We start from the raw sequence: 23,668 nt of genomic DNA on the forward strand, positions 1-23,668 counted from the left end.
CTTTTGGTTTTGTTTTTCTCTTAAAGTAGTTTTTCTCTATTTCATCCATTTGCTCTTACCGTTTTTTGTTGTTGTTTTTGTTTTGTTTTGTTTTGTTTTTAAAGTCAGCTTCATACCCATTGCGGAGCCCAGTGTCGGGCTTGAACTCAGAACCTTGAAATCAAGACCTGTGCTGAGATCAAGGGTTGGATGCTTAATTGACTGAGCCACCCAGGCACCCCATCTGATCTTATATTTATTGTTTTCTTCCTACTACTTTCTTTAGGTTTAATTTCCTCTTCTTTTTCTAATTTTTGAGAAGAAAATTTACAACATTGGTTTTCACTATTATTTTTTGACACTGATTTTAGGCTGTGGATTTACCTTTAAGTATAACATTAGCAATATTGCAATTTTTAAAAAAGATTTTATTTATTTATTTGACAGAGATACAAGTAGGCAGAGAGACAGGCAGAGAGAGAGGAGGAAGCAGGCTCCCTGCTGAGAAGAGAACCCCATGTGGGGCTCCATCCCAGGACCCTGGGATCATGACTTGAGCCAAAGACAGAGGCCTTAACCCACTGAGCCACCCAGGTGCCCTCACAATTTTTTTTTTTAAAGATTTCTATTTATTTATTTGTCAGACAGAGATCACAAGTAGGCAGAGAGGCAGGCAGAGAGAGAGAGAGAGAGAGGGAAGCAGGCTCCCTGCTAAGCAGAGAGCCTAAGGTGGGACTCGATCCCAGGACCCTGAGATCATGACCTGAGCGGAAGGCAGAGGCTTAACCCACTTAGCCACCCAGGCGTCCCTATCACAAATTTTTTAAAAATCAGTGTTAAGTGTGCCTGGGTGGCTCAGTTAAGTGTCTGCCTTCACCGCAGCTTGATCCCAGGACCCTGAGATCCAGCTGCACATAAGGCTCTCTACTCAGCACAGAGTTTGGTTCTCCGTCTCCTGCTGCCCCTCCCCCACTCATGCTAGCTCGCGCGCATGTGCGCACGCTTTCTCTCCAATAAATAGATAAAATCTTGTTAAAAAATCAGTTTTACGGGGCGCCTGGGTGGCTCAGTGGGTTAAGCTGCTGCCTTCGGCTCAGGTCATGATTTCAGGGTCCTGGGATCGAGCCCCGCATCGGGCTCTCTGCTCAGCGGGGGGGCCTGCTTCCTCCTCTCTCTCTGCCTGCCTCTCTGCCTGCTTGTGATCTCTGTCAAATAAATAAATAAAATCTTTAAAAAAAAAATCAGTTTTACTATACAGTTTATATATAGTAAAATTCATATCTTCTTTGTATAGATTGATGACTGTTGACAAATATGATTGCCCTGATCAAGATATAGAAAATACCCATTTTCCCAGAAAGTTCTCATGCCCTTTTGTAGTCAGTTTTCTGGGCAACCACTTTGAACTCATTTCTATCATTATAGATTGGCTTTGCCTATTATAGAATTTCATATACATGGAATTATTCAGTACATATTCTTTTGTGCTTAGCCTCTTGCTCAGCATGGTGTCTGTGAGATTCATCTCTTGTTGCACATGTGCCTAGTTTGTTCGTTTTTTTTTTTTTTTTTTAAAGATTTTATTTATTCATTTGACAGATGGAGATCACAAGTAGGCAGAGAGGCAGGCAGAGAGAGAGGTAGAAGCAGGCTTCCCGCTGAGCAGAGAGGCCGATGCGGGGCTTGATCCCAGGACCCTGAGATCATGACCTGAGCCGAAGGCAGAGGCTTTAACCCACTGAGCCACCCAGGCGCCCCAGTTTGTTCGTTTTTATTGTTGAGTAGTATTCCAACTGCAAAAAGTTGAATACAACTTGTTTATCCATTCACCTGTTGATAGACGTTTAATCTAATGAGTAAACCTGTTCTGAACAATTCTGTGAAGCTGACTTGGTTTCTAATAATTAGAGGTAAGTTTTCAGTTTCCCTTGGATAAAATACTAAGATATGAATTGCTGTGGCATGTATAACTTTATTAGAAAATGCCAGAATGTTTTTCCAAAGTGATTGCACCAATTCACACTCCTGCCAGTAGTATGTGAGAATTCCAGGTGCTTCATATCCTTGCAAGCATGTTGTATGGTCATGTAACCAAGGGTAGGGGTGCAAGAGCACCTGGCTCCGGGGTCCCAAACAGAGCAGGTTTGGCCACTTGCTGCTGACAAAATCTAAAGGCAGAGAGACTAACTGTGGTGAAACAAGAAAGGAATTTATTTTAGTCATGCCAACATGGGGTAGATAGTAGACTAGCATCCCAAAGCGGTCTCCAAAGTGCTGAAAATACTTCCAGGTTTATATAAGGAAAATATGGGACAAAGGTTAGTGGGTATGTGCAGGTGGGCAGTGAAGGTCAAGTCAGTCATTGTCTTGGGGTCAATCACTGCCAGAGCTCTTGCTGGCTCAGTATAGTCTTTATTGCTTGAAGTGTGGTGGTTTTGGTTCCCATCATGGAATGCATTTACCTGCAGGGTCTTTTGCCTGAGGTAAGAGATAAGCTGGAAAGAAGAACTTAATCAGTTAGAAATTTTGAGGTCAAAATGGAAGTAGTTGAAGTCCCCTTTCAGTCATTATTATTATATGTGCTGCCAAAGTAAGCATATCAGCCAGTATTATTAATTTTAGCCATTCTAGTGATTATCAAGTGGCATCTGATTGTAATTTAAATGTGCATTTCACCTCTTTTGTGGAATATCTGTTCTCTTTTGCATTTCTTACTGGGTTGTTTGTCATCTTACTGAGTTGTAGAGTTTTTAAGGAGTATTTTCTAGGGTGTCTGGGTGGCTCAGTTAGTTAAGTGTATGACTCTTGATTTCAGCTTGGGTCATGACTCAGGGTTGTGAGATCAAGCACTGTATTGGCCTCTGCTCAGTGCAGTCTGCTTGAGATGCTCTCTCTCCCTCTCCCTCTAAACCCTTCCCCTCCAGCCCCAACACACACATGTACTCTCTCTAAAGATTTTTTTTTTTTTTTTTTTTTTAACTTGACAGACACAGCAAGAGAGGGAATACAAGCAGGGGCAGTGGGAGAAGGAGAAGCAGGGTTTCTGCTGAGCAGGGACCCTGATGTGAGGCTTAATCCCAGGACCCTGGGATCATGGCCTGAGCTGAAGGCAGTTGCTTAACAACTGAGCAGCCCAGGCACCCTTAGAGAATATATTCTAGATACAAGTCTTTTATCAGGTATACACACACACAGAGTTAATGTTTTCTATGAGACTATAAGACTGTGACTTGTCATTTTCTTTTAAGGATACGTTTTGAAGTTTGTAATTTGGATGAAGCACACTTTATCAGGTTTTCCCTCGTGGTTCAAGCTTTTTGTGTCCTGCTTAAGAAATCTTTACTTGCGGCACCTGGGTGGCTTAGTGGGTTAAAGCCTCTGCCTTCAGCTCAGGTCATGGTCCCGGGGTTCTGGGATCTAGCTCCGCATTCGGGCTCTCTGTTTGGCAGGAGCCTGCTTCCCCCTCTCTCTATGCCTGCCTCTCTGCCTACTTGTGATCTCTGTCAAGTAAATAAATAAACTCTTAAAAAAAAAAAAGAAATCTTTATATAACCTAAAGTTGCATCTATTTTCTACTAGAAGTGTTATAGTTTAAGCTTTATGTTAGGCCTTGATCCATTTTGAATTGTTTGTTTCTGTATGACATGGAATAGGGTGAGAATTGTATCCATTGCAGAAGGTGTGCTGGAAAAATTTTCTCCATTGGATTACTTTGGTACCTTTGTAAAGAATCAGTTGACTATAAAATGTGCAGTCTAATTCTGGACTGTATTACATTAATAACTGTATTCTTACTCAAAATCATCATTATTGTCATATGAATCAGGTAGTACAAGAATTCCAACTTCGTTGTTGCCTTTTTTTTTTTTTAATATTTTTATTTATTTATTTGACAGAGAGAGATCACAAGTAGGCAGAGAGGCAGGCAGAGAGAGAGGAAGGGAAGCAGGCTCCCTTCTGAGCAGAGAGCCCGATGTGGGACTCGATCCCAGGACCCTGAGATCATGACCTGAGCCAAAGGCAGCGGCTTAACCCACTGAGCCACCCAGGCGCCCCTGTCTTTTTTTTTTTTTTTTTTTTTAAGATTTTATTTATTTATTTGACAGAGATCCCAAGTAGGCAGAGAGGCAGGCAGAGGGACAGAGGAGGAAGCAGGCTCCCTGCGGAGCAGAGAGCCCAACGAGGGGCTTGATCCCAGGCCCCTGGGATCATGACCCGAGCTGAAGGCAGAGGCTTTCTGAGCTTCACGGAGCCACCCAGGCGCCCCTCGTTGTTGTCTTAAAAAGTTATTTTGATTACTCTAGGATCTTTGCATTTTCATAAAAAATTTTTAGACTCCTCAATCTCAGTTGCAGCAGATAGTGGCCAGGGTTAAATAACAAACAGGGTGGAGGCTAGCCTTTTATGCTAGCCTTGGAAGTTACAGTGTCACTTCTGTGTTATTCTTTGGTTATAACTAAGTCATAAGTGCACCCAGATTCAGAAGAAAAAAATTAGAATCTACTTCTCAATAGGAGATGGATCAAGGTCAAACTATAGGAAAGCACTGGAATAAAAGATACTGGTACATTCATATTTGGAAAACACTGTCTTCCACATTCTACCCTCTGGCCACAGTAATTTACATCATCCCCCATGTAAAATACACTGCGCCCTTTCCTCAAGACCTCCAGAATTTCATCCCAGTCCAGCATTAGCTTATAGCCCAAGATCTGGTCCTCTAACTCAGATCTATGTGTGAATGTGCCTTTCAGTTGTAGTTTTCTTGAGTTCACTCCTTAAGTACAGTTTCTCTTATCTGAAGACTTTATGAACTAAAGAGACCAGTTTTCTGTCTCCACCAATGTAAGATGTTATGGGGATAAGGTAGATACTCTTATTCAAAAGATGGGGCAGAGAAAGTAGGGGAGAGGGAAGGGAATGAGGCACACAGCAGTCACTGATCGTTAGTAGTTCTAAAATTCCTAGGTGAGCACATTTTGCTAGTTCTTTGATTAGAACTCAGTATTTCTCCAGGGCTTTTGGTGTTATCCTCTAGAATCTTTGTTCTGTCTTCTGAATAATCCTTTCATTTTACAAAAAGTAACATGGATTATAATTGAACCCCAGCTTGCTGACTGCCTCTAGAAGTTTGAGGGTCCAAACCCTTTTTTATTTTGTATTACCTTATATCTCCTCCATTTCAGGCTCATACATTTCCTTTATAAACTTGTGTATCAGTATAAAACCCACTTCATTAGACAAAAGCTATACTCACAAATCTCTTCAAGATAATTTCTTTTCTGGTTGGCCTTCCTGGGAGGCTGATATAAGGTAATACTCTAAAATTGTTCTGAGTTGTTTTTTTTTTTTTTTTAAAGATTTTATTTTTTAAATTTATTTGACAGATAGAGATCACAAGTAGGCAGAGAGGCAAGCAGAGAAAGAGAGGGATGCGGGCTCCCCGCTGAGCAGAGAGCCTGATGTGGGGCTTGATCCCAGGACCCTGGTGTCATGACCTGAGCTGAAGGCAGAGGCCTAACCCACTGAGCCACCCAGGTGCCCCTAAGTTTTGTTTTTTAACAAAGAAGATCTGCTAGGCATGTCTGCAAAATCTTTAGGAGGCCTTTTGTCTGAACAGGTCTATGAAGCACTACTTTAAATATTTCTGAGATCATAACAAAGGATCTTAACAGATCCTTTGATTGAATTTTTCTTGACTATGGATATTTTTTCCTTTGCATATCTTTTCTTTGCATATCTGGTGACTTTTGATTAAATAAAATGGTCTTTGCACATAATATATTGTAGAGGCTCTGCATTCTGTTATCTTCCTCTAAAAAGTGTTCATTTTAAGTTTAGCAGGCATTTCAGTTACTGATTGATTCCCTTGAACTTGTGAAGCCTTTGTTTTGTGCCATTTCAGTACCAGTCTGTGAAAAACCCAAGGTGTTTACCAATCTAATTTGGTAGGACTCAATCTCTAAATTCTTGCAGACCATGTCAGGGCTTGGTTTTAGGCTTTGTTAAGGAGGATGTAATATAGGTCTCACTCTAGAGAGGTTCTTACTCCTAGGGACAGCCTTTCTTTTGTCTCAGCTGGATGGTAGAGGTGTTATATAAGATGTTAATGAGAACTTTCAACTCTGGCAAGTCTAGCATTCTCCAGTTTCCCTGACATTGCTGTTTCCCTAGCATTGCTAGACTTCTAGTATCTCTGTTTTGCTCTCACTGTGGCCATATACATACTCTGAATGATTTCACATGTTTGAAATTTGTTGATGTTTGCTTTATGGTGCAGTAAAGGGCAGTTTTGATAAATGATGCCTACATAAGCTGTTGAAAAGAATGTGTGTTTTGTTATTGTCCAGTGAAGTGTTCTAAATATGTTTGTTAATTCAGGTTTGTTAATTGTTTCATTCAGTTCTTGTATGGCCTTGCTGGTATTTTTGTCTGTTGAATTTTATTCTTGAAAGAGGCATGTTAGTCTCTCATGATTATAGATTTCTGTATTTCTTTCAGTTTTGATGTATTTTGAGACTAAGGTATTGTGTACATATAAATTTGATACTGCTATGTCTTTTTTGTATGTTGACCTTTTGTCATTATGAAACATCCCTTTTTATTTCTATTATGCTTCTTACCCTAATGTCTCTTTCACCTGATATTAGTATAGATATGTTAGCTTTTGGTTAGCATTTCTTAACATCTTTTTTCAACTTTTTTTTCTATTCTCTTTCCACTTTTTTCCTGTTATTTATTTATTTTTTCATGATAGCACCGCTTAGTTGGGTTTTGCTTTTTTTAATCCAGTCTAACAGTTTTAGTCTTCTAATTGGAACCTTTAGTTGATTTGTATTTAATGTAATTATTGATATAGTTGTGTTAAAATTTATCATCTTGGTATGTATGTATGTATGTATGTATTTATTTTTAATTTTTATTTATTTATTTGACAGATAGAGATCACAAGTAGGCAGACAGGCAGGCAGAGAGGAGGAAGCAGGCTCCCCGCTGCGCAGAGAGCCCGATGCGGGGCTCGATCCCAGGACCCTGAGACCATGACCGGAGCCGAAGGCAGAGGCTTTAACCCACTGAGCCACCCAGGCGCCCCAATTTATTTATTTATTTAAAAAAGATTTTATTATTTACTTGACAGAGATCACAATCAGGCAGACAGTCAGGCAGAGAAAGAGAAAGGAGGAAGCAGGCTCCCTGCTGAGCAGAGAGCCCGATGTGGGGCTTGATCCCAGGACCCAGAGACCATGACCTGAGCCGAAGGTAGAGGCCCTAACCCACTGAGCCACCCGGGAGGGAGAGGGAGAGGGAGAGAGAAACTTTTTTTTTTTTTTTTTTTTTTAAAGATTTTATTTATTTATTTGACAGAGAGAGATCACAAGTAGGCACATAGGCAGGCAGAGAGAGAGAGGAGGAAGCAGGCTCCCCGCTGAGCAGAGAGCCCGATGCGGGACTCGATCCCAGGACCCTGAGATCATGACCTGAGCCGAAGGCAGCGGCTTAACCCACTGAGCCACCCAGGCGCCCAGGGAGAGAGAATCTTAAGCGGACTCTGTGCTTAAGCAGAATCTTAAGCAGACTCTATGGAGCCTGTTTTGGGGCTCTGTCTCATCACCCTGAGATCACAACCTGAGCCAAAACCCAAGAGTCAGACACTGACCAACTGTGCCATGCAGATGCCCATCCTTAGAACATTTTAAATGTTTACCTCTTTCCTGCATTTTATGTTATATATCCTTATTTTAATTCTACATATTTTAAGTGCCACAACATGTTTTTCTCTAGTCAGTACTTATATTTTCCACACATAGACCTTTCGTTGTTCTTTTTAATTTTTAGGAGTTTATTTGACCAGACATCAAATCAAGCAGTGCCAATTAGAAATGGTTAGGAGCACTTCCCTTTTTGTTGTTTTTCATTCCCTCCTTCCCTCTTTTGTCTGAGATAATTTTCTTTCTGTCTTTGGTATTTGTTTTGGGGTATGTTTCTTGGCAACGAATTTAATCTGTGTGTTGTTTGTCTGAAAGTTTCTTTATTTTGCCCTTGTTTTTGAGTGATGTATTAGTTGGTACAAAATTCTAGGTTGCCAGTTATTTTTTTTTAAAAAAGCTTAGAAACTTTCCATCATCTTCTAGTGTCTTTTCAGGTCTCAAGAATCCATTGTTATTGTTGCTCCTTTGAAGGTATTGTGTTCTCTCCCACTCATGACTGCTTATACAATTTTTTTTCTTTATTAGTTTTCAACACTTTTGCTATATAATCTCCCTAGGAATTCTTTTTTATTGTTTTTGTTTTTTTCTGTTTATCGTACCTATAATCCACAGAGCTTCTTGATTCCACTTACTATATATATTGTTTCTAGACTATGTCTTTGATTCTTTTTCCTTTTTTTAAAATTTAAATTCAATTAATTAACATATATTATTGGTTTCAGAGGAAGAGGCCAGTGATTCATGATTCATCAGTTTTATATAATACCCAGTGCACAGTATATCATGTGCCCTCCTTAATACCTATCGCCCAGTAACCCCATCTTCCCACCCACCTCCCCTCCAGCAACCCTCAGTTTGTTTCCTGTGATTAAGAGTCTCTTATGATTTGCCTCCCTCTCTGGTTTCATCTTGTTCTATTTTTTCTGCTCTTGTCCTATGATCCTCTGTTTTTTTCCCTTAAATTCCACATATCAGTGAGAATTGATTAATATATATTCTGATTATCTGGTGACATTATCCAGATTATCTGATAATATGCATTATCTAATTATCTGGTGACATTATCCTTTCATTTATTTTCTCCATTTCTTTTCTTTTCTTTTCTTTTTTTTTAACATGTTTTATCAGTTGTTTCTTATTTTGTAGTATCTAGATCACCAGTGATTCTGGTTCTGTTGTCTGTCCCTCTTAGTTTTGGATCATTTGATTTTGTCTCCTGGCATAGCTGGTAATTTTTCATTGAATGCTGGACAGTATATATAAAAACTTATAGAGGCTATAGATAGTATCTTTAGAGAGGGTTTCTTTTTCCTCTCCTTAATCCATCAGGATAAAGCTGAATAATGCTGATCATAGTTTAAGAGATTTTGTTTACTTCTTGCACACCCCTGTTTCTAGAGTGTGGCCATCCTGTAAGTTCCAACTGAGAGTCTGGATGTTCACTGGGCCCATCTGCTCTGATGGTTCCTAAATTCTAATCCTTATCTTCTCTGCACCTTAAGATTACAGAAACATCAGTTCTACTTTTCAGTGGTTTTATTCTTAGCTTTTCAACTTCCCATCTCACTCAGCTTTAGAATGAAGTAAATGACTTGAATGGAAATAAACTGAATTTTTGGCTCAGTTCTGCCTTTCCCATTTCACCAGGCTGATGGTCCCTCATGTCTTCAAGTTTTGTCATTTTAGTCCAATGAAATTGTCAAAAGTTCTTCTGGTTTCTTTGCTTCTTAGTAACAGCCTTCTGTTTAGGTGACTCTCACCTTGTTCTGGCAACCAGACTTGGTGGAAGAGGGGAATGAATGGCAGTAGAATACTGGCTCATCTCTTCTTGATTTCCCTTTCTCTGGAATCTTGTCCCTTCTACTTCTGGTCCTTTCAGCATCTCTTCAGCCTTCAAAAGACTTTGTTGTGGTGGTGATTTTTAAATTTGATAACATATTTCTAGCTGTTCATAGTGCAAGTATTGGTTTGCCTCAAGCTATTCCACCTTTGCTGGAAAGAGAAGCACCAAGCGAACATTTAAAAATATGTATATAGGGGCGCCTGGGTGGCTCAGTGGGTTAAAGCCCTGCTTTCGGCTCAGGTCATGATCCCAGGGTCCTGGGATCGAGCCCCACATCGGGCTCTCTGCTCAGCAGGGAGCCTGCTTCCCCCTCTCTCTTTGCCTGCCTCTCTGCCCTCTGCCTACTTGTGATCTCTGTCTGTCAAATAAAAAAAAAAAAGTATATATTTGTATAGAGGTATAAATCATCATTTTGAAGTGTATAATTCAATGATTTTTAATATATCAAGGTTGTTGAATCATCACCACTTTAATTTCAGAACATTTTTCATTACCCCAAAACCCCTTTATCCACTAGCCTACTTCTGTCTGTAGAGATTTACTTGTTCTGGACATTTCTATAAATGGAATTTATACATTATTTTACAATATGAGGCCTTTTGTGTCAGACTTCTTTAACTTAGCATAATGACTAAGCCAACTGTGCTAAAATATGTATAACATAAAATTTACCATTTTAGGGGCACCTGGGTGGCTTAGTGGGTTAAGCTGCTTCCTTCAGCTCAGGTCATGATCTCAGGGTCCTGGGATCGAGCCCTGCATTGGGCTCTCTGCTCAGCGGGGATCCTGCTCTTCCCACCACCCCGCCCCGCTTGCTTCTCTGCCTACTTGTGATCTGTCAAATAAATAAATAAAAATATTAAAAAAAATTTACCATTTTAGCCATTTTAATTTTGTATTTTTTAAGTAGGCTTTATGCCCAGCGTGGAGCCCAACACAGGGCTTGAACTCATGACCCGGAGATCAAGACCAGTGCTGAGATCAAGAGTAGGATGAACAACTGACTAAGCCACCTAGGCACCCTATTTTAGCCATATTAAGGTGTAGAATTTAGTGGCTTAAATAAATTTACATTGTTCTGCAACTGTCACCACTATCCATCACCAAAACTTTTTCATCATCCTATATTGAAACTCTGAACTCTTTGATCTATTTTTTAGTTAATTTTTGTATATGGTATAGTGTAAGGGTCCAATTTCATTCCTTTGCATGTGGGTATTTGACTTTCCCAGCACTGCTTACTGAGAAGACTGTCCTTTTCCTGTGAATGGTATTGGTACTCTGGTTGAAAATCCTTTGACCATATATGTGGGGGTTTATTTCTGTGCTCTCTGTCCCATTTCAGTTGTCTATATGGCTGTCTTTATGCCTGTTCCACATTGTTTTGATTATAGTAGCTTCATAGTAAGTTTTGAAATCAGGAAGTGTGTGTCCTCCCTTGTTCTTTTTCAGAATTGTTTTTGCAAACAGAATTGTGCTGGAACACAGCTGTGCTTGTTCACTTACATGTTTATGTATGGCTGCTTTTGAGCTGCTCTGGTAAAGTTGAGTAGTTTTAACAGAGACCTATGACCCACAAAACCTGAAGTATTTACTATCAGGGTTTTTATAGAAAAAGTTTACCAATATTGGAATATTTAAACTCTTTGCTCATTTCCCCAGCTGTAGTGGATTGTACCGCAAATAATTAAATTAAAGGGAAAAATAATTTGTAAAAGATGTTTATGCCACTATAGATACAAATAAAAACTAAGAAATAGTCTGAATGACAAAGCATTCTGTGATATACTGATACCTTTCATTAAAATGATGAGTTATGTGGACTATGTCACTATGTCAAAGAAATATTTATATGTATGTAACATGTGGCCAAAACAGAACACAAAATGATGTGTATTCATTGGTTACTGGTGCAAAATATGTGCATATATATTAACAAATGTGGAAAAGTTGGGATCTAAATAGTTTAGAGATTCATGCTTATTATATTTTATCTTCTGTTAAGACTTCTAAAATTAAAACAGTCGTGAAGTTTTATTCTGGAAAATCTCAAAAGAAATAGAAAAAGAGTAGTAAAATGAACCCTGTATTCCCAGTATTCTCTTCAATAGTTGTAAATACAAGGCTAGTCTGGTTTCATTTGTTCCCCCCCACCTTGGATTATTTGGAAGTAGATCCTTAAAGTTGTAACCTTTTATCTGTAAACTTCAGAGTGTTTTCACTCTATCTTCTAGCATTAAAGTCCTAGAAGCAAAACCAAAAATAAACACAATACCATTATCACACCTCAGTATTTTGAATCAATAATTCCTTATATCATGAAATATGTGGATAATCCCTGATTATCTTTTAAAGATTATTTTTACTGTTATTTCATTAAAATCCCTATAAATCCCACATTTAGTTCATTTGTCTTTCAAATCTTCTTAATCTGAGTTTTTCCTTCCTCTTTTTGGTGTTTTTTTTCCCTGCAATTTATTTGCAGAAGAAAAGAATTCACTTGTTACTCTGGTTTCATACATTTCTAGATTTTGCCGATTGCATCCTTGTGGTCTTGCTTAACAAATTTAACATAATTCTTTTGTTTTCTAAAAATCATGTATATTATCTTTATTACATTGTTAGCTGATTCAGATACATCAATACATTATCCTCTGGTTTTTTGCTTGGAAATCAGCCATCTGGATGTTCTAATACTGCTTTTACCACGTCTTGGTGTCTTGGCTAAGAAGGCCTCAGTTTGCCTGGAAATCCACCATAGGTACTGGCTGCTGCTGAAATTGCTTTGGGTTCAGTTGACACTCTTGGCTTCTCAGGGGAGCTGTCCTTCTGTGTTTGACTTGGACTTCCACCTCTGGTACATGCCGTCCTGTAGTGTATCACAGGTGTAAGCAGTCCCTGGCCTGCTCCATCACACTGCTGGTCGCTCCTCAGAACAGAGTGTCAGTCATCTCCAGACTGGCCACTCCAGTCTGTCTACATGGTCCTTCTTCCCTGTATTTTTGCAAACCAGTAGTGAGATCTCAAGGTGTGTTGAGATTCAAGTAATGTTTTGGCACACGCACATAATAGTTGTGGTGTATACATCCTTTTGCATCACATCAGGCACCATGTGGTAAGACTTGGAATACACTGAGCTTTGTTTGTATAGTTGGGATTGGGTGGGAAGAAGAGAGAGGCCCCTGAAAGTGTACCTTATACCCCCAATGAGTGAAACATAGAGATTTTTCTTGCATTGTTCCTCGTTTGCCTAGTCATATTTGTCGTGATGATGTTCATAACTCATTCCTGAGAAGCTTATGTAAGTGTTTGTTGGTGTTTATATAACTCTGGTGATTGCTGCGCACAACTGGCTCACGTGAAGGAGAAAGTTCAGAGGTATTTGCGACCAGATATGATTCTATGATCCTGAATTTGGGTGGTAATAATCATTTACTTTTAAGCCACATGTCTCTACCTCCTTTTTGATCCTTTTCTCTTTTTCTTAAGCGGCGTTTGGTGGATTATATTCTAGAATTTTGGGGAGGACTGTCTTTGAAAGTTAAATTAATGATTTTGATAATAGGTTGTAAATTCATACGGTTCATTTTTCAGAAGATAAAAAAGAGCATGCAGTGGAAAGTCACATTTTGAATTGGGGAAGAATTAGTATAGAAATTTTGAAGTAATAGTTTAAGAATAGTTTAAGATGTGGTCTATATTATAATGTTATGTAAAAACCAGAAAGTTCATAATAAGCATCATGAAGCAGCAATGAAGCACTTGCAAGACATTAACTTACATGACAACAAACTTGAAATATTAGTACATCTATAAACTAAAGCCCTTTAACAAGTAAGCAGTAGTTGTTGAATCCAGAAGCTGAAGATTAATTAAAAGAATACTGGTTGGTAAGGAGCTGGTTTAGACCTAAAGCCTCTGTGTAAAGGGGAAACCTGTGTCTGAACTAAGTGTACATAAGAATTGTATATACCATAATCATTTAAAAATTGCTACTGTACGTGGCCACATTCAACGCTGGGTCAGACAGGAATTCAAGGCTAGACTTTATAAGTTGGAATGTTTGATTGTGAATTTGTCTGTAATACTAAAAGGTTATCAGATTCTTTTCTTCCTCCTCCCAGAAACATCACACTCTCCAAGGCAGAAACCAGAAAAAGGAGGTAGAGCAGTTTGCAACAAATTCCCAGTACCCAGTAGATCAAGTTCAGACCCTTTATCTTCCCCTGTATACTCTGACTCTGTCCTCTCTGCCTACTTGCTAACCTTGCTTCCAACAGTTCCTCCAAGTGGTTACTCAATAAATTTGCTTGTGAAATAGAAACAAAAGGCCTTCAGGCCAGGAGAACATCAAATTTCATTATCAGAACCAGGTCAGAGGACCTAGCAAAACACCAAGCTGAAGTGTGCCAACCCAGCCTCAAGTGTAATTGTGTAGGGCAAGCTGCAGTTTTGGTGGAAGTAGCCATTTAGCAAGAGATGACCCCTTTTAGGGACTCTGCTCTCCAGCCACATCTTCCTTTGGGAGGAAGAATGTAATAGCCTCCCCCTTTAGGAGGGAAGAATTGAAGGCTGTGAGTTAGGAGAGAGGTGCCAGTAATATTATGTGACAATGCCATGGAAGTTTAGTTCTTTGGAGGCGTGGGGGCCGTGAAGCAGTGGTGGTAGTTCTTAAGGAAAACAGAATTGCTGACCTTTCCTTTTACGGTGCTTCAGGTGGAAATAGGAGAGGACCGTTTGAGGGGAAGGTAGCCAGTCAGACTTGCAGCTCTTTTGGAGCTTCTCTTTCAGTTCTCATGTCTGGCTGGACACACAGGCAGTAAGCACCTTACGTTCTCAGTGGGTGGAAGATGTCCACAAGCCAAGGCTCATGTTGCATTCCCAGTGCTTCTTGTCACCCCAAACGCTTGGTGTCTTTGAGAGGCCTTTGTAAAAGGCCTGCTGTGGATCCTGTGGTGACAGAGAAGGGGCTGTGATGTTTTAATCTCTTGCTTCTGTTAGTGGTATTGCCTTGTCCCCTTATGAACATTTCTTGTTTGGTGCCTCTCTTAGCCAGTTCCCCTTTGCTCTTCGAAAAGCAGGTAGATTTAGGTTTTAGGTAGATACCTAAAAACTTCCAGTGGTCTCTCAGTGTGAGGGCCAAGGAAGCTACTTCCACTGCTGCTGCAGGAGAGTGAATCACCCCTGGTACTCAGATGTGAGTGCGTGTGCATTTGTGCACACATGTCCACACCCACTATCCCCCTCCAGCCCCACATTTTACATTGGCCACATTAGCTTCCTCTCCCTGCCCAAACAGTTGTCAGTAGAATGTAGAAGGCTAGGAAGAAAGGGCCTTGGAAGTAGTCCTCCCTGGGACAGGGGTTGACATCTGTGCCAGCATCTAGGAAGGATCTTGAGTCTGCACCTCAATCTGCCTTGGTTGAGGGGCTCCTGAGGAGAGACAGGGAATGGTTGTTGGGTCAGAAGGCCCTTCTTGCTGCTGATTTGCCTAATTAATTTTAGCCAGTATTGAACTTCCTGTATTTTCCCAACTATTCCTCCTTGTCTAAAGTATCCATTCCTTTTGCTTATGTTCCTATATCTGCCTAGAATGTTCTTTCTTTCCCTTTACTAGTTGGTACCTACTTATTTATTTTATTTTATTTTTTTTGAAGATTTTATTTATTTGCCAGAGATAGAGAGAGAGAGAGTACACACAAGCAGGCAGAGAGGCAGGCAGAGGCAGCGAGAGAGGCAGGCTCCCTGCCGAGCAAGGAGCCCAATGCGGGACTCGATCCCAGGACCTTGGAATCATGACCTGAGCCGAAGGCAGCTGCTTAACCAACTGAGCCACCCAGGCATCCTGGTACCTACTTATTATACTAGATTAAACCCAGGTTTCACCTATTGCAAGGAAGCACCCTGCACCCCTTACCCAGCCCTTGGGTAAGGCTGGATTGGGTATCCTTTTCCCAAGTGTTGTTGCTGTTAGGTGCTTACCTCACATGTTTCCCCATCTGGACCATTCCATTGTGCCTTGGTACAGGGCCTGGTAATTAAATGCTCCTATGTGTGTTGGGCTAAACTAAAAGGCAAGTGGCAGGAGAGGCAGCAGTGGCTAGTTTGTGGTAGTCTTATGTGGAGATGTAGAATGAAGATGTGGTCTACAGTCTCATGTGGCTGGGATTGTGTGTGTGTGTGTGTGTGTGTGTACATGTGTTCACACATGCAAATGTGTATTTGTAAGAAACACTCATTTTGTGAGAACAATGCTGGTTGTATCATTTCTGCATCTCCTTTTGCTTTCTTATTTCTGATCTTTTAGTAAGATATACAGTTAAGGTTTGAATTTTCCACATAAGTAGATACTGCTCCCCAGCATGGCTGACTAAGCCCTGTTGCTTTGTTTGTTCCTGGACTGTTCAGTGTAGTCAGGAGTATGAAGTTCCACAGAGTGTGGCAGGACCTGGGTTTAAAGAAGAACATTTTCCCTAAAAGAGCTTTTGACATCCCCATTTTACAGATGTGGGGAACTGTGGCTCAGAAAAGTTGAATCCATGAGCAAAGAGCTAGTAAGTGACAGAGCCAGGATTCAACACTAGGCTGACATTGCCTGACCATGAAACTTACTCTGTTAACTCTGCTTCTGTTTTCCTGCTTGTTTCCTATATACCCACAGGCAAGCTCTTTCTTTCTTTCTTTCTTTTTTTTTTTTTTAACTTTTTAGGGCTTTGGTTTCTCAAATTTAGAATGAGGGGAGCAAAATTCACCTTGCCATTATCATAAGAAAGGAGATAAGAAACCAGATAAGAAACCAAACCCATTCCTTGTAGCTGGAATGGGAGTAGTCCTAGGAAAAGCAGCAGCTGTTTTATATGGTGTTTACTATGTGCTGAGCATAGTTCCAGTACGTCGTCTAGGCTCTCTCACATAACCACCTTCTCAACTATCAGGCTGAGGAATAGCATGAGGCTGAGGAATAGCATGACAGTTGTTACTCCCTTTTTATAATTGAGGAACAGATAAGAGACAGCAGGTGTTCACACCCCAGAAGACTGATTTCAGTGTCCATAATGAACCCTATGCTCAGTTATCTCTCAGGAAATGTTAGTTCCCAACTCCATGCTGTTCTAGAACCTGACATCCACGTAAAAGAGACCATAAGGAACCCACAATGGCAATAGGGGCTATATACCAAGCCACAGAAGATAAGCAGTGATGGAGTATCTGGAACACTTACGATTTTTTTTGGTGGGGGGGAACACTTATGATTTTGTGACTTCGCCACTGGCTGATGATATGTTATTTTTTGGTGATTAGGTGCATACAATGATGACTCATGATATGTCTGTCTTTTTGTTTGGGGACATTGGCTTACTGGTTCACTCACTGAAGTCTGTGGCAACACTGTCTCCCTTTACCAAAGCCTACAGTGTTCAGTTTTTCTTACCCCATTGGCACCTGAGTCCATACTGATATAAATAAATATTTATATATTGATATAAATATTGATTTATTTATAAATAAATGTTGAATATATAAATGAGGGAGAAGGGACAGATCTTCCTTACAGAAGAATTCCAAATAATGAATGTTGACGTGTAGAGGGAAATAGAAAACCACTATTAGAACACCACAGTAATAATTTCTCAAGGTAAGATCCACTGATGGATGTTAAAACGAGTGGGTAAATTTTAAGAAACTGGATATTTGCATTCTCAAAGCCTCACAGCCCCCTACCACCCCAAATATTTGCATGTGATTTTGATGTATGTCCAGAAATTCTCTGATGCCCCCTCTCAAGAAATAGTGCTTAATTCTCTTTCCCTTGAATGTGCCTGGGCTTAGTGATTTGCTTCTAAAATATGGAAAGGGGAAAATAGTGATTTTATAGTGGAAAAATCTGGCAGACACCACTTCAAACAAGTGATTAAGGTTAATAACACCAGTAATATGATACATGATAGCATGTATCCTGATAAGATGTGATAAGTATCCTTCTCATCTTCTTCTTTCCTTTCCTTTACTTCTACAGTATTCTTCCCCCACAAACCATAACTCCATTCTCATTATGAGAATACATCTGATGCTCAAATTAGGGGATAGTCTGCAAAACACCTGACCAGTACTTTTCAGAAAAACTGTCAAGGTCGTGAAAGACAAGAAGAGAAACTGCCACAGTTCAGAGAGACTGAGGCATGAGAGCTAGATACAATTATGATATCCTGGATGGAATCCTGTAGCAGAAAAAGGACATTAGTGGAAAACTGGTGAAACCCAAATAAAGTTTAAAGTTAAGTTAACAGCATAGGGTGCCTGGGTGGTTTGCTTGGTGGAGCATCCAGCTCTTGACTTCAGCTCAGGTCGTGATCTTGGGTCATAGGATCAAGCCCCACATCGGGCTCCGTGCTCAGAGTGGAATCTGCTTGAAAGTCTCTCTCCCTCTCCCTCTGCGCCCTGCCTCATGTTTTCTCTTTCTAAAATAAATAAGCACATCTTTAAAGTTTAGTTAAAAACAAACAAAAATTATCCCACCAAAACCCCAGACTTCCTGAGTCCTTCCTGCCTGAGATCCAAGTGGCATTGATCAGCGCATCTCAGTTATAGCATTTATGTTCTAGCTTTAAATTGCTCTTACCTTTGGGAAAGACTTTTTAGTTGTATGCTTCTTGTTGCCTCATGTTTTCTCTTTCTAAAATAAATAAGCACATCTTTAAAGTTTAGTTAAAAACAAAAAAAATTATCCCACCAAAACCCCAGACTTCCTGAGTCCTTCCTGCCTGAGATCCAAGTGGCATTGATCAGCGTATCTCAGTTATAGCATTTATGTTCTAGCTTTAAATTGCTCTTATCTTTGGGAAAGATTTTTTAGTTGTATACTTCTTGTATCTGGGAGCTCTGGTGGATTTGGAGACAAGCTTATGATCTATGTGACTGACAAAGCCTGCCCATCTGGTAAACAGAATGTTGCTCAGCAGACTGAGGAAGACAGGTATGCACATGGACCCTCCTACGCCAGCCCTAGTCGTTGTCAATGTTTCATGCCACAAATGACATTCCTCTGCCAGAAATTTCCTCCTTTTCTCCCCTCCCTCAAGGCGCAGTACCTTTTAGACATTCTCACTTTTCAAGGCTTCACGCATATTTCACTTCTCATGTAATTCCTTGTGTGATCACATCACAAAGTATTGTCTTTCATATTCCTGTGACCCTAAGGCAATTATTCTGCATTTAGCTAATTATCTCTGGCTCAAAAAATGATGTCTTATATTTTTAACTTCTTTAGATCAGTTAACCTGCCCTTCCTGTGGTGTTCAGCACACCTTGCTTTATTATGTCTAGAAAACAAACTCTTTGCAAGGAGGAAGTCATATAAACATTCCTTGAAGCATCTTGGACAGTGTTTGCCATGTTGTAAGCCCTCATTGACTGGCCAGTGAATTGAAGGAGTGAGCACTTTAAGACATCAAAAGGAGGAATATTCCCTTTGTTGGCAGATGAGACACAAGTGAGTGTGAGCTGTACTTGGAACCTCTTGTCTCTTTCAGAGCATTCTGAGACCATGAAGCTTCCTCACTCTGATCAGAGTGCTAAATTTAGCAAGAGTGATGGCTAATATTTGTTGTGAGCCTGCCCTGGAGCAGGCTTGGTTCTAGACATGCACACATGCACATACATGAAGACATGATTTAGTCCTCATAGCAACTCTGAAATGTAGGCATCACTGTTCTCATTTTATAGATCAGTCCACTGAGATTCAAAGAGCCGTAAGTCACTTGCTTTAGCTTACCAGTTAATAAGTTGTTCAATTGAGATTTGAACCCAGGTGTGCCTGCGTCAAAACCCAATTTTCTCCCCATAACGGTTAGTCCCTGTACCTCTGTCTCCTTGTCTTTTCAGACCCATCCCTGGAAGACATGTGTGGCACTGAATGTGCCCAGCTGGAGGAAGATGGGCAGCGGCCACCGCGGTGCACTTCAACTACCTCATCTCAGTCTGAGCCTTCAGAGCAGCTTAGGCGCCCCCAAGGCAAGAGCCTAGCCTCCGAGGACCCCAAAAAGAAGAGAGCTCAGAAGCCCTCCCATATGAGGAGAAACATACGGTGAGTTGTGCTCAGGGTGAGAGGCGAAGGGAAGGAGGAGAGGTATTATCTTCATTTGAAGGCTGTCACTAGCAGCACTGGTTTGAGCAGGAGAGTCCCCTTTCCGAAGAAGAAAAGTGTAAGCTGTGTGCCCCAATTAATAGTGGAGATGCATTTCAGGACCACCCCAGGCTGTCAGACATTGTGGGGCAAATGTGGCGGGCGCTCAGGCTATGCTGGGGAGTTTCCTACTCTTTGGAGACCCTGGGGGCAGCCCAAGTATGAGAGAGTGCTCTTGTTTTTTCCGTTATTTTCCCCTTACGTTCCCTTATGTTTCTAAACAGGAGGAGATCAAAGAAGTTGAATTCTCATTTTCTTAGAGCTCAACTTCAGTTGGCAGGAAACTCTCTGGTCCAAAGCAGGGTTTTTTCCTTGAGCTAAGTGAATGGAAGATGTGAGCTTCCTTAACTGTCTAAATCCCCCGCAGCCCTTCCTTCTGTCATAGCCCTTCCTTCTTTTCCCATTGAAAGGAGATCAATGAGATCTTTTTCTTCTCCTACCCTCATCTTTTTTTTTTTTTTTAATATTTTTTATTTATTTATTTGACAGAGAGAGATCACAAGTAGGCAGAGAGGCAGGCAGAGAGAGGAGAGGAGGAAGCAGGCTCCCTGCAGAGCAGAGAGCCCGATGCGGGACTCGATCCCAGGACCCTGAGATCATGACCTGAGCCGAAGGCAGCGGCTTAACCCACTGAGCCACCCAGGCGCCCCTCTTTTTTTGTTTTTGAATGTAATGATAGCTTAAAAATTTTACTCAGACTCTGGGAAATAAAGATGCAGAATCATCTATAATCCTACTTTCCCAGATAACAACTCTATTTTTAAATATTATTTTTCAGCTTGATAAATCACAGATTACTCTGCTTTATTCTTGATCTGTCGTGTGCAAAGATGAGTTTTCAGGGACTTGTCGTAGAAAGTTAAATAATATGAAAAAATGTTAGCCCAGAATCACCTGAGCCTGGAAGTCCCTCCTACTTTTTTTTTTAACCTTACCTTTTGCATGGATGTGTGGGACTGATGGGGCTTCTTTTCCTCATGCCTCAGATCTGTGAGGTCAGCAGTGAACTCTTTAGCTTGACATTACGTTACCCAAATCTCAAGCCAATCCAAGTGCTCACTCTTGTAATGTTTAGAAAGCTGCTCCGAGAGGATCAGTTGGAGCCAGTTACCAAAGCAGCACAACAGGAGGAGTTGGAAAGAAGGAAACGCTTGGAGCAACAGAGGAAGGATTACGCGGCCCCCATTCCTACAGTTCCCCTGGAGTTCCTTCCTGGTAAGCAGTGGAAGTGGCGGTAAGTGTAGGGAGAAGAGGCCTTGGGCACACACAGAAGTGTGGATCTGAAATGAGACTGTGGCCTGTCTAGAATATTTTTTAGTCATTTAGTTTCTTAGGAGCACATGATTAGAAACATCTAAAAGGTTAAGATGGGTAAAAATGTACCCCTCAGGGGTCCTGGCTGGCTTAGTGGGTAGAGCATGGGACTCTTAATCTCAAGGTTGTGAGTTCAGGCCCCACTTTGAGCATGGACTGTACTTTAAAAAAAAAAAAAAAAAAGTGCATGTGTGTGTTTTTAATATACTCCTCAGATATTATTTAAATCTTTACTCTCATAACTTTGAATCTTAACATACCAAGGGATTAGGATCTTTTTTAGTGGTCAGGTGGGTGCTAGGAGATAAGAACCAGTAAAGATAAGGGAAGTTTGAAAGGGGACTGAAATATTTGAGACACCTCTCTACTTTGCTCCTCAGGGGGTAGTTCTTTTGAGGGCAACAAAGGAAGAAGGCTGTTAAGTCATTTGGAAGCTAGGTCTGAGCTAAGTGTGGTTTTGACATTCCTTTCCATCTTTTCTTCCCTAGAGGAAATTGTCTTAAGAGCAAGCGATGGTCCCCAACTGCCTCCTCGGGTCCTTGCCCAGGAAGTCATTTGTTTGGACAGCAGCAGTGGCAGTGAGGATGAAAAAAGCAGTCGAGATGGTAAGGTTGAGCCAGAGGTGCCTCCACTTCCTCCCGACTTAGTGCCCACCCTGAGCAATTGGCTGTACCTCTGAATAGAAATCAGTCCTTCCCCATTGGGTTTGGGGTCTGACTGTGACAAATGTCCCTGAGTCTCCTTGTAAATGCAAGGTTTTCCCTTGTCTTAACTCGAAGCTGGAAAAGGGAAATAATAAAACTCAAAACTTTACAAGTGATGACAAGTTGTAACTTTTTTGCCATGCTGTAATGCTTTAGTGATGAGCAGTAAATTATCTCCGCTCCCTGGGTTTTTGTTCTGTTTTGTTGGCTGTCTCAGAAGTTATTGAACTGAGCTCTGGAGAGGAGGACACTCTGCACATTGTGGACAGCAGTGAGTCTGTCAGTGAGGAGGATGAGGAAGAGGAGAAGGGTGGCACCCATGTGAATGACATCTTAAACCAGCGTGATGCTCTGGGGCGGGTCCTCGTCAACCTGAACCACCCTCCAGAGGAGGAGAATGTCTTCCTGGCCCCGCAGTTGGCACGGGCAGTGAAACCTCATCAGGTACCACAAATCTTGACGCTCCTCTTTGTTTCCTTTCAGCTTCCTTGCTGAGAGCATCACCTGCTGGTGGTTTTTAGCATCACAGCCTGTGAAGTACTTGTACGGTACCTAGAGCCTCGATTGGAAAATTGGAAAGGCCTGATCCTTCCTCCTAGAATTTGATGTTTCAAATTTCTCTTTTTCTTTTTTCTTCCTTTCTTTTAAAAAAATATTTTACTTGTTTATTTGACAGAGAGAGAGGGAACATAAGCAGGGGGAGTGGGAGAAGGAAAAGCGGGCTTCACACTGAGCAGAGAGGCCTATGCGGGGTTTAGTCCCAGGGCCCTGGGATCATGACCTGAGCCAAAGGCAGACACTTAACGACTGAGTCACCCAGGCACCCCAGTTTCTGATGAATGGGAAGGCCAAGCCTTACATTTGCCCTGTTGTGTAGAAGGTGCTACATCTCTTGGTTTAATGATCTTGAGCTTCCTCTGTGAGAGCTGCAAGACTGATTGAGATGCTGTCTGGAGGGCAGTGCTTTAATTAGGAATTGATTTGATTCTGGAAGTAGTTCCAGAAGAGATTTAAGAGTCAGAAGTCTGAGCAACTTTCTGATAGGAGGGAAGAGTAGTTTGTGTTGACCCAGAGCCCTGAACCAAGACCAGTGAGTGGAAGTTCCTTGAAGACAGAGGTTGACTCAACACAAGAACTCTTAATAAGAACTGCTCCTCATGGAATGGGCTAGGTAAGCAACCAGGGACTGCGTGAGAGACCCTGTCAAGAATTTGGTACTACAGATTTTTGCCTTAGATGGGTCATTGTACAAGGTGAATGATTTTCTGTTTTCTCTAGGAAGACTGTCACCAGCCAATAGACTAGGCAGGGTACAGGGAAACTTCGTAGCCATCCACAACTGTCTGGTGTGGTGTCTGCTCATTTATTTAATTCTCACTAACTCCAGGATGAATGAAACTAAAGCCATGGTCTTTTTTTTTTTTTTTTTAAGATTCTATTTATTTATTTGAGAGAATGAAAGAGAGAGAGCATGAGAGGGGAGAGGGTCAGAGGGAGAAGCTCACTCCCCGCTGAGCAGGGAGCCAGATGTGGTACTCAGTCCCAGACTCCAGGATCATGACCTGAGTCAAAGGCAGTCGCTTAACCAACTGAGCCACTGAGGCATCCGTAAAGCTCTGGTCTTTGCCAGCTTCTTTAACTATTGCCTGTGTTTGTCCCTTGTCAGATTGGTGGGATCCGGTTCCTGTATGATAACCTGGTTGAATCCCTGGAGAGGTTTAAGACCAGTAGTGGCTTTGGTTGTATCCTGGCCCACAGCATGGGTCTGGGGAAAACTTTGCAAGTGATATCCTTCATCGATGTCCTCTTCCGCCACACGCCAGCCAAAACTGTTCTTGCCATTGTGCCGGTAAGAGTTGGGGAAGGCATTATGTAGTCAGCCCTCTGAGGAACTCTGGGTTAATGCCTTGCTAGGTACTGAAAAGCTCAGTGAGCT

General features: G+C 41.2%; 1 protein-coding gene and 1 pseudogene across 7 annotated transcripts in view; one reads left to right on the forward strand and one right to left on the reverse strand.

Annotated features, from left to right (window-relative positions):
• RAD54L2 (RAD54 like 2) overlaps positions 1–23,668 on the forward strand; it is a 117,298-nt gene that overhangs the window by 67,176 nt on the left and 26,454 nt on the right. For 5 of the 7 annotated variants that reach the window (XM_032321048.1, XM_032321077.1, XM_032321056.1 and 2 more), the window contains 5 exons: positions 19,414–19,615; positions 20,790–20,929; positions 21,517–21,633; positions 21,950–22,176; positions 23,399–23,581. In XM_032321048.1, coding sequence (XP_032176939.1) covers positions 19,414–19,615; positions 20,790–20,929; positions 21,517–21,633; positions 21,950–22,176; positions 23,399–23,581 — 869 coding nt within the window. Of the gene's footprint in view, positions 1–19,413; positions 19,616–20,789; positions 20,930–21,516; positions 21,634–21,949; positions 22,177–22,505; positions 22,904–23,398; positions 23,582–23,668 lie in introns of those variants that run through there. The other 2 variants (XM_032321085.1, XM_032321091.1) reach the window with 2 other exon arrangements.
• Positions 12,179–12,472, reverse strand: LOC116566900 (annotated as a pseudogene).

This window comes from Mustela erminea, chromosome 1 (assembly GCF_009829155.1).
Source record: "Mustela erminea isolate mMusErm1 chromosome 1, mMusErm1.Pri, whole genome shotgun sequence".
Lineage (NCBI taxonomy): Eukaryota > Metazoa > Chordata > Mammalia > Carnivora > Mustelidae > Mustela > Mustela erminea.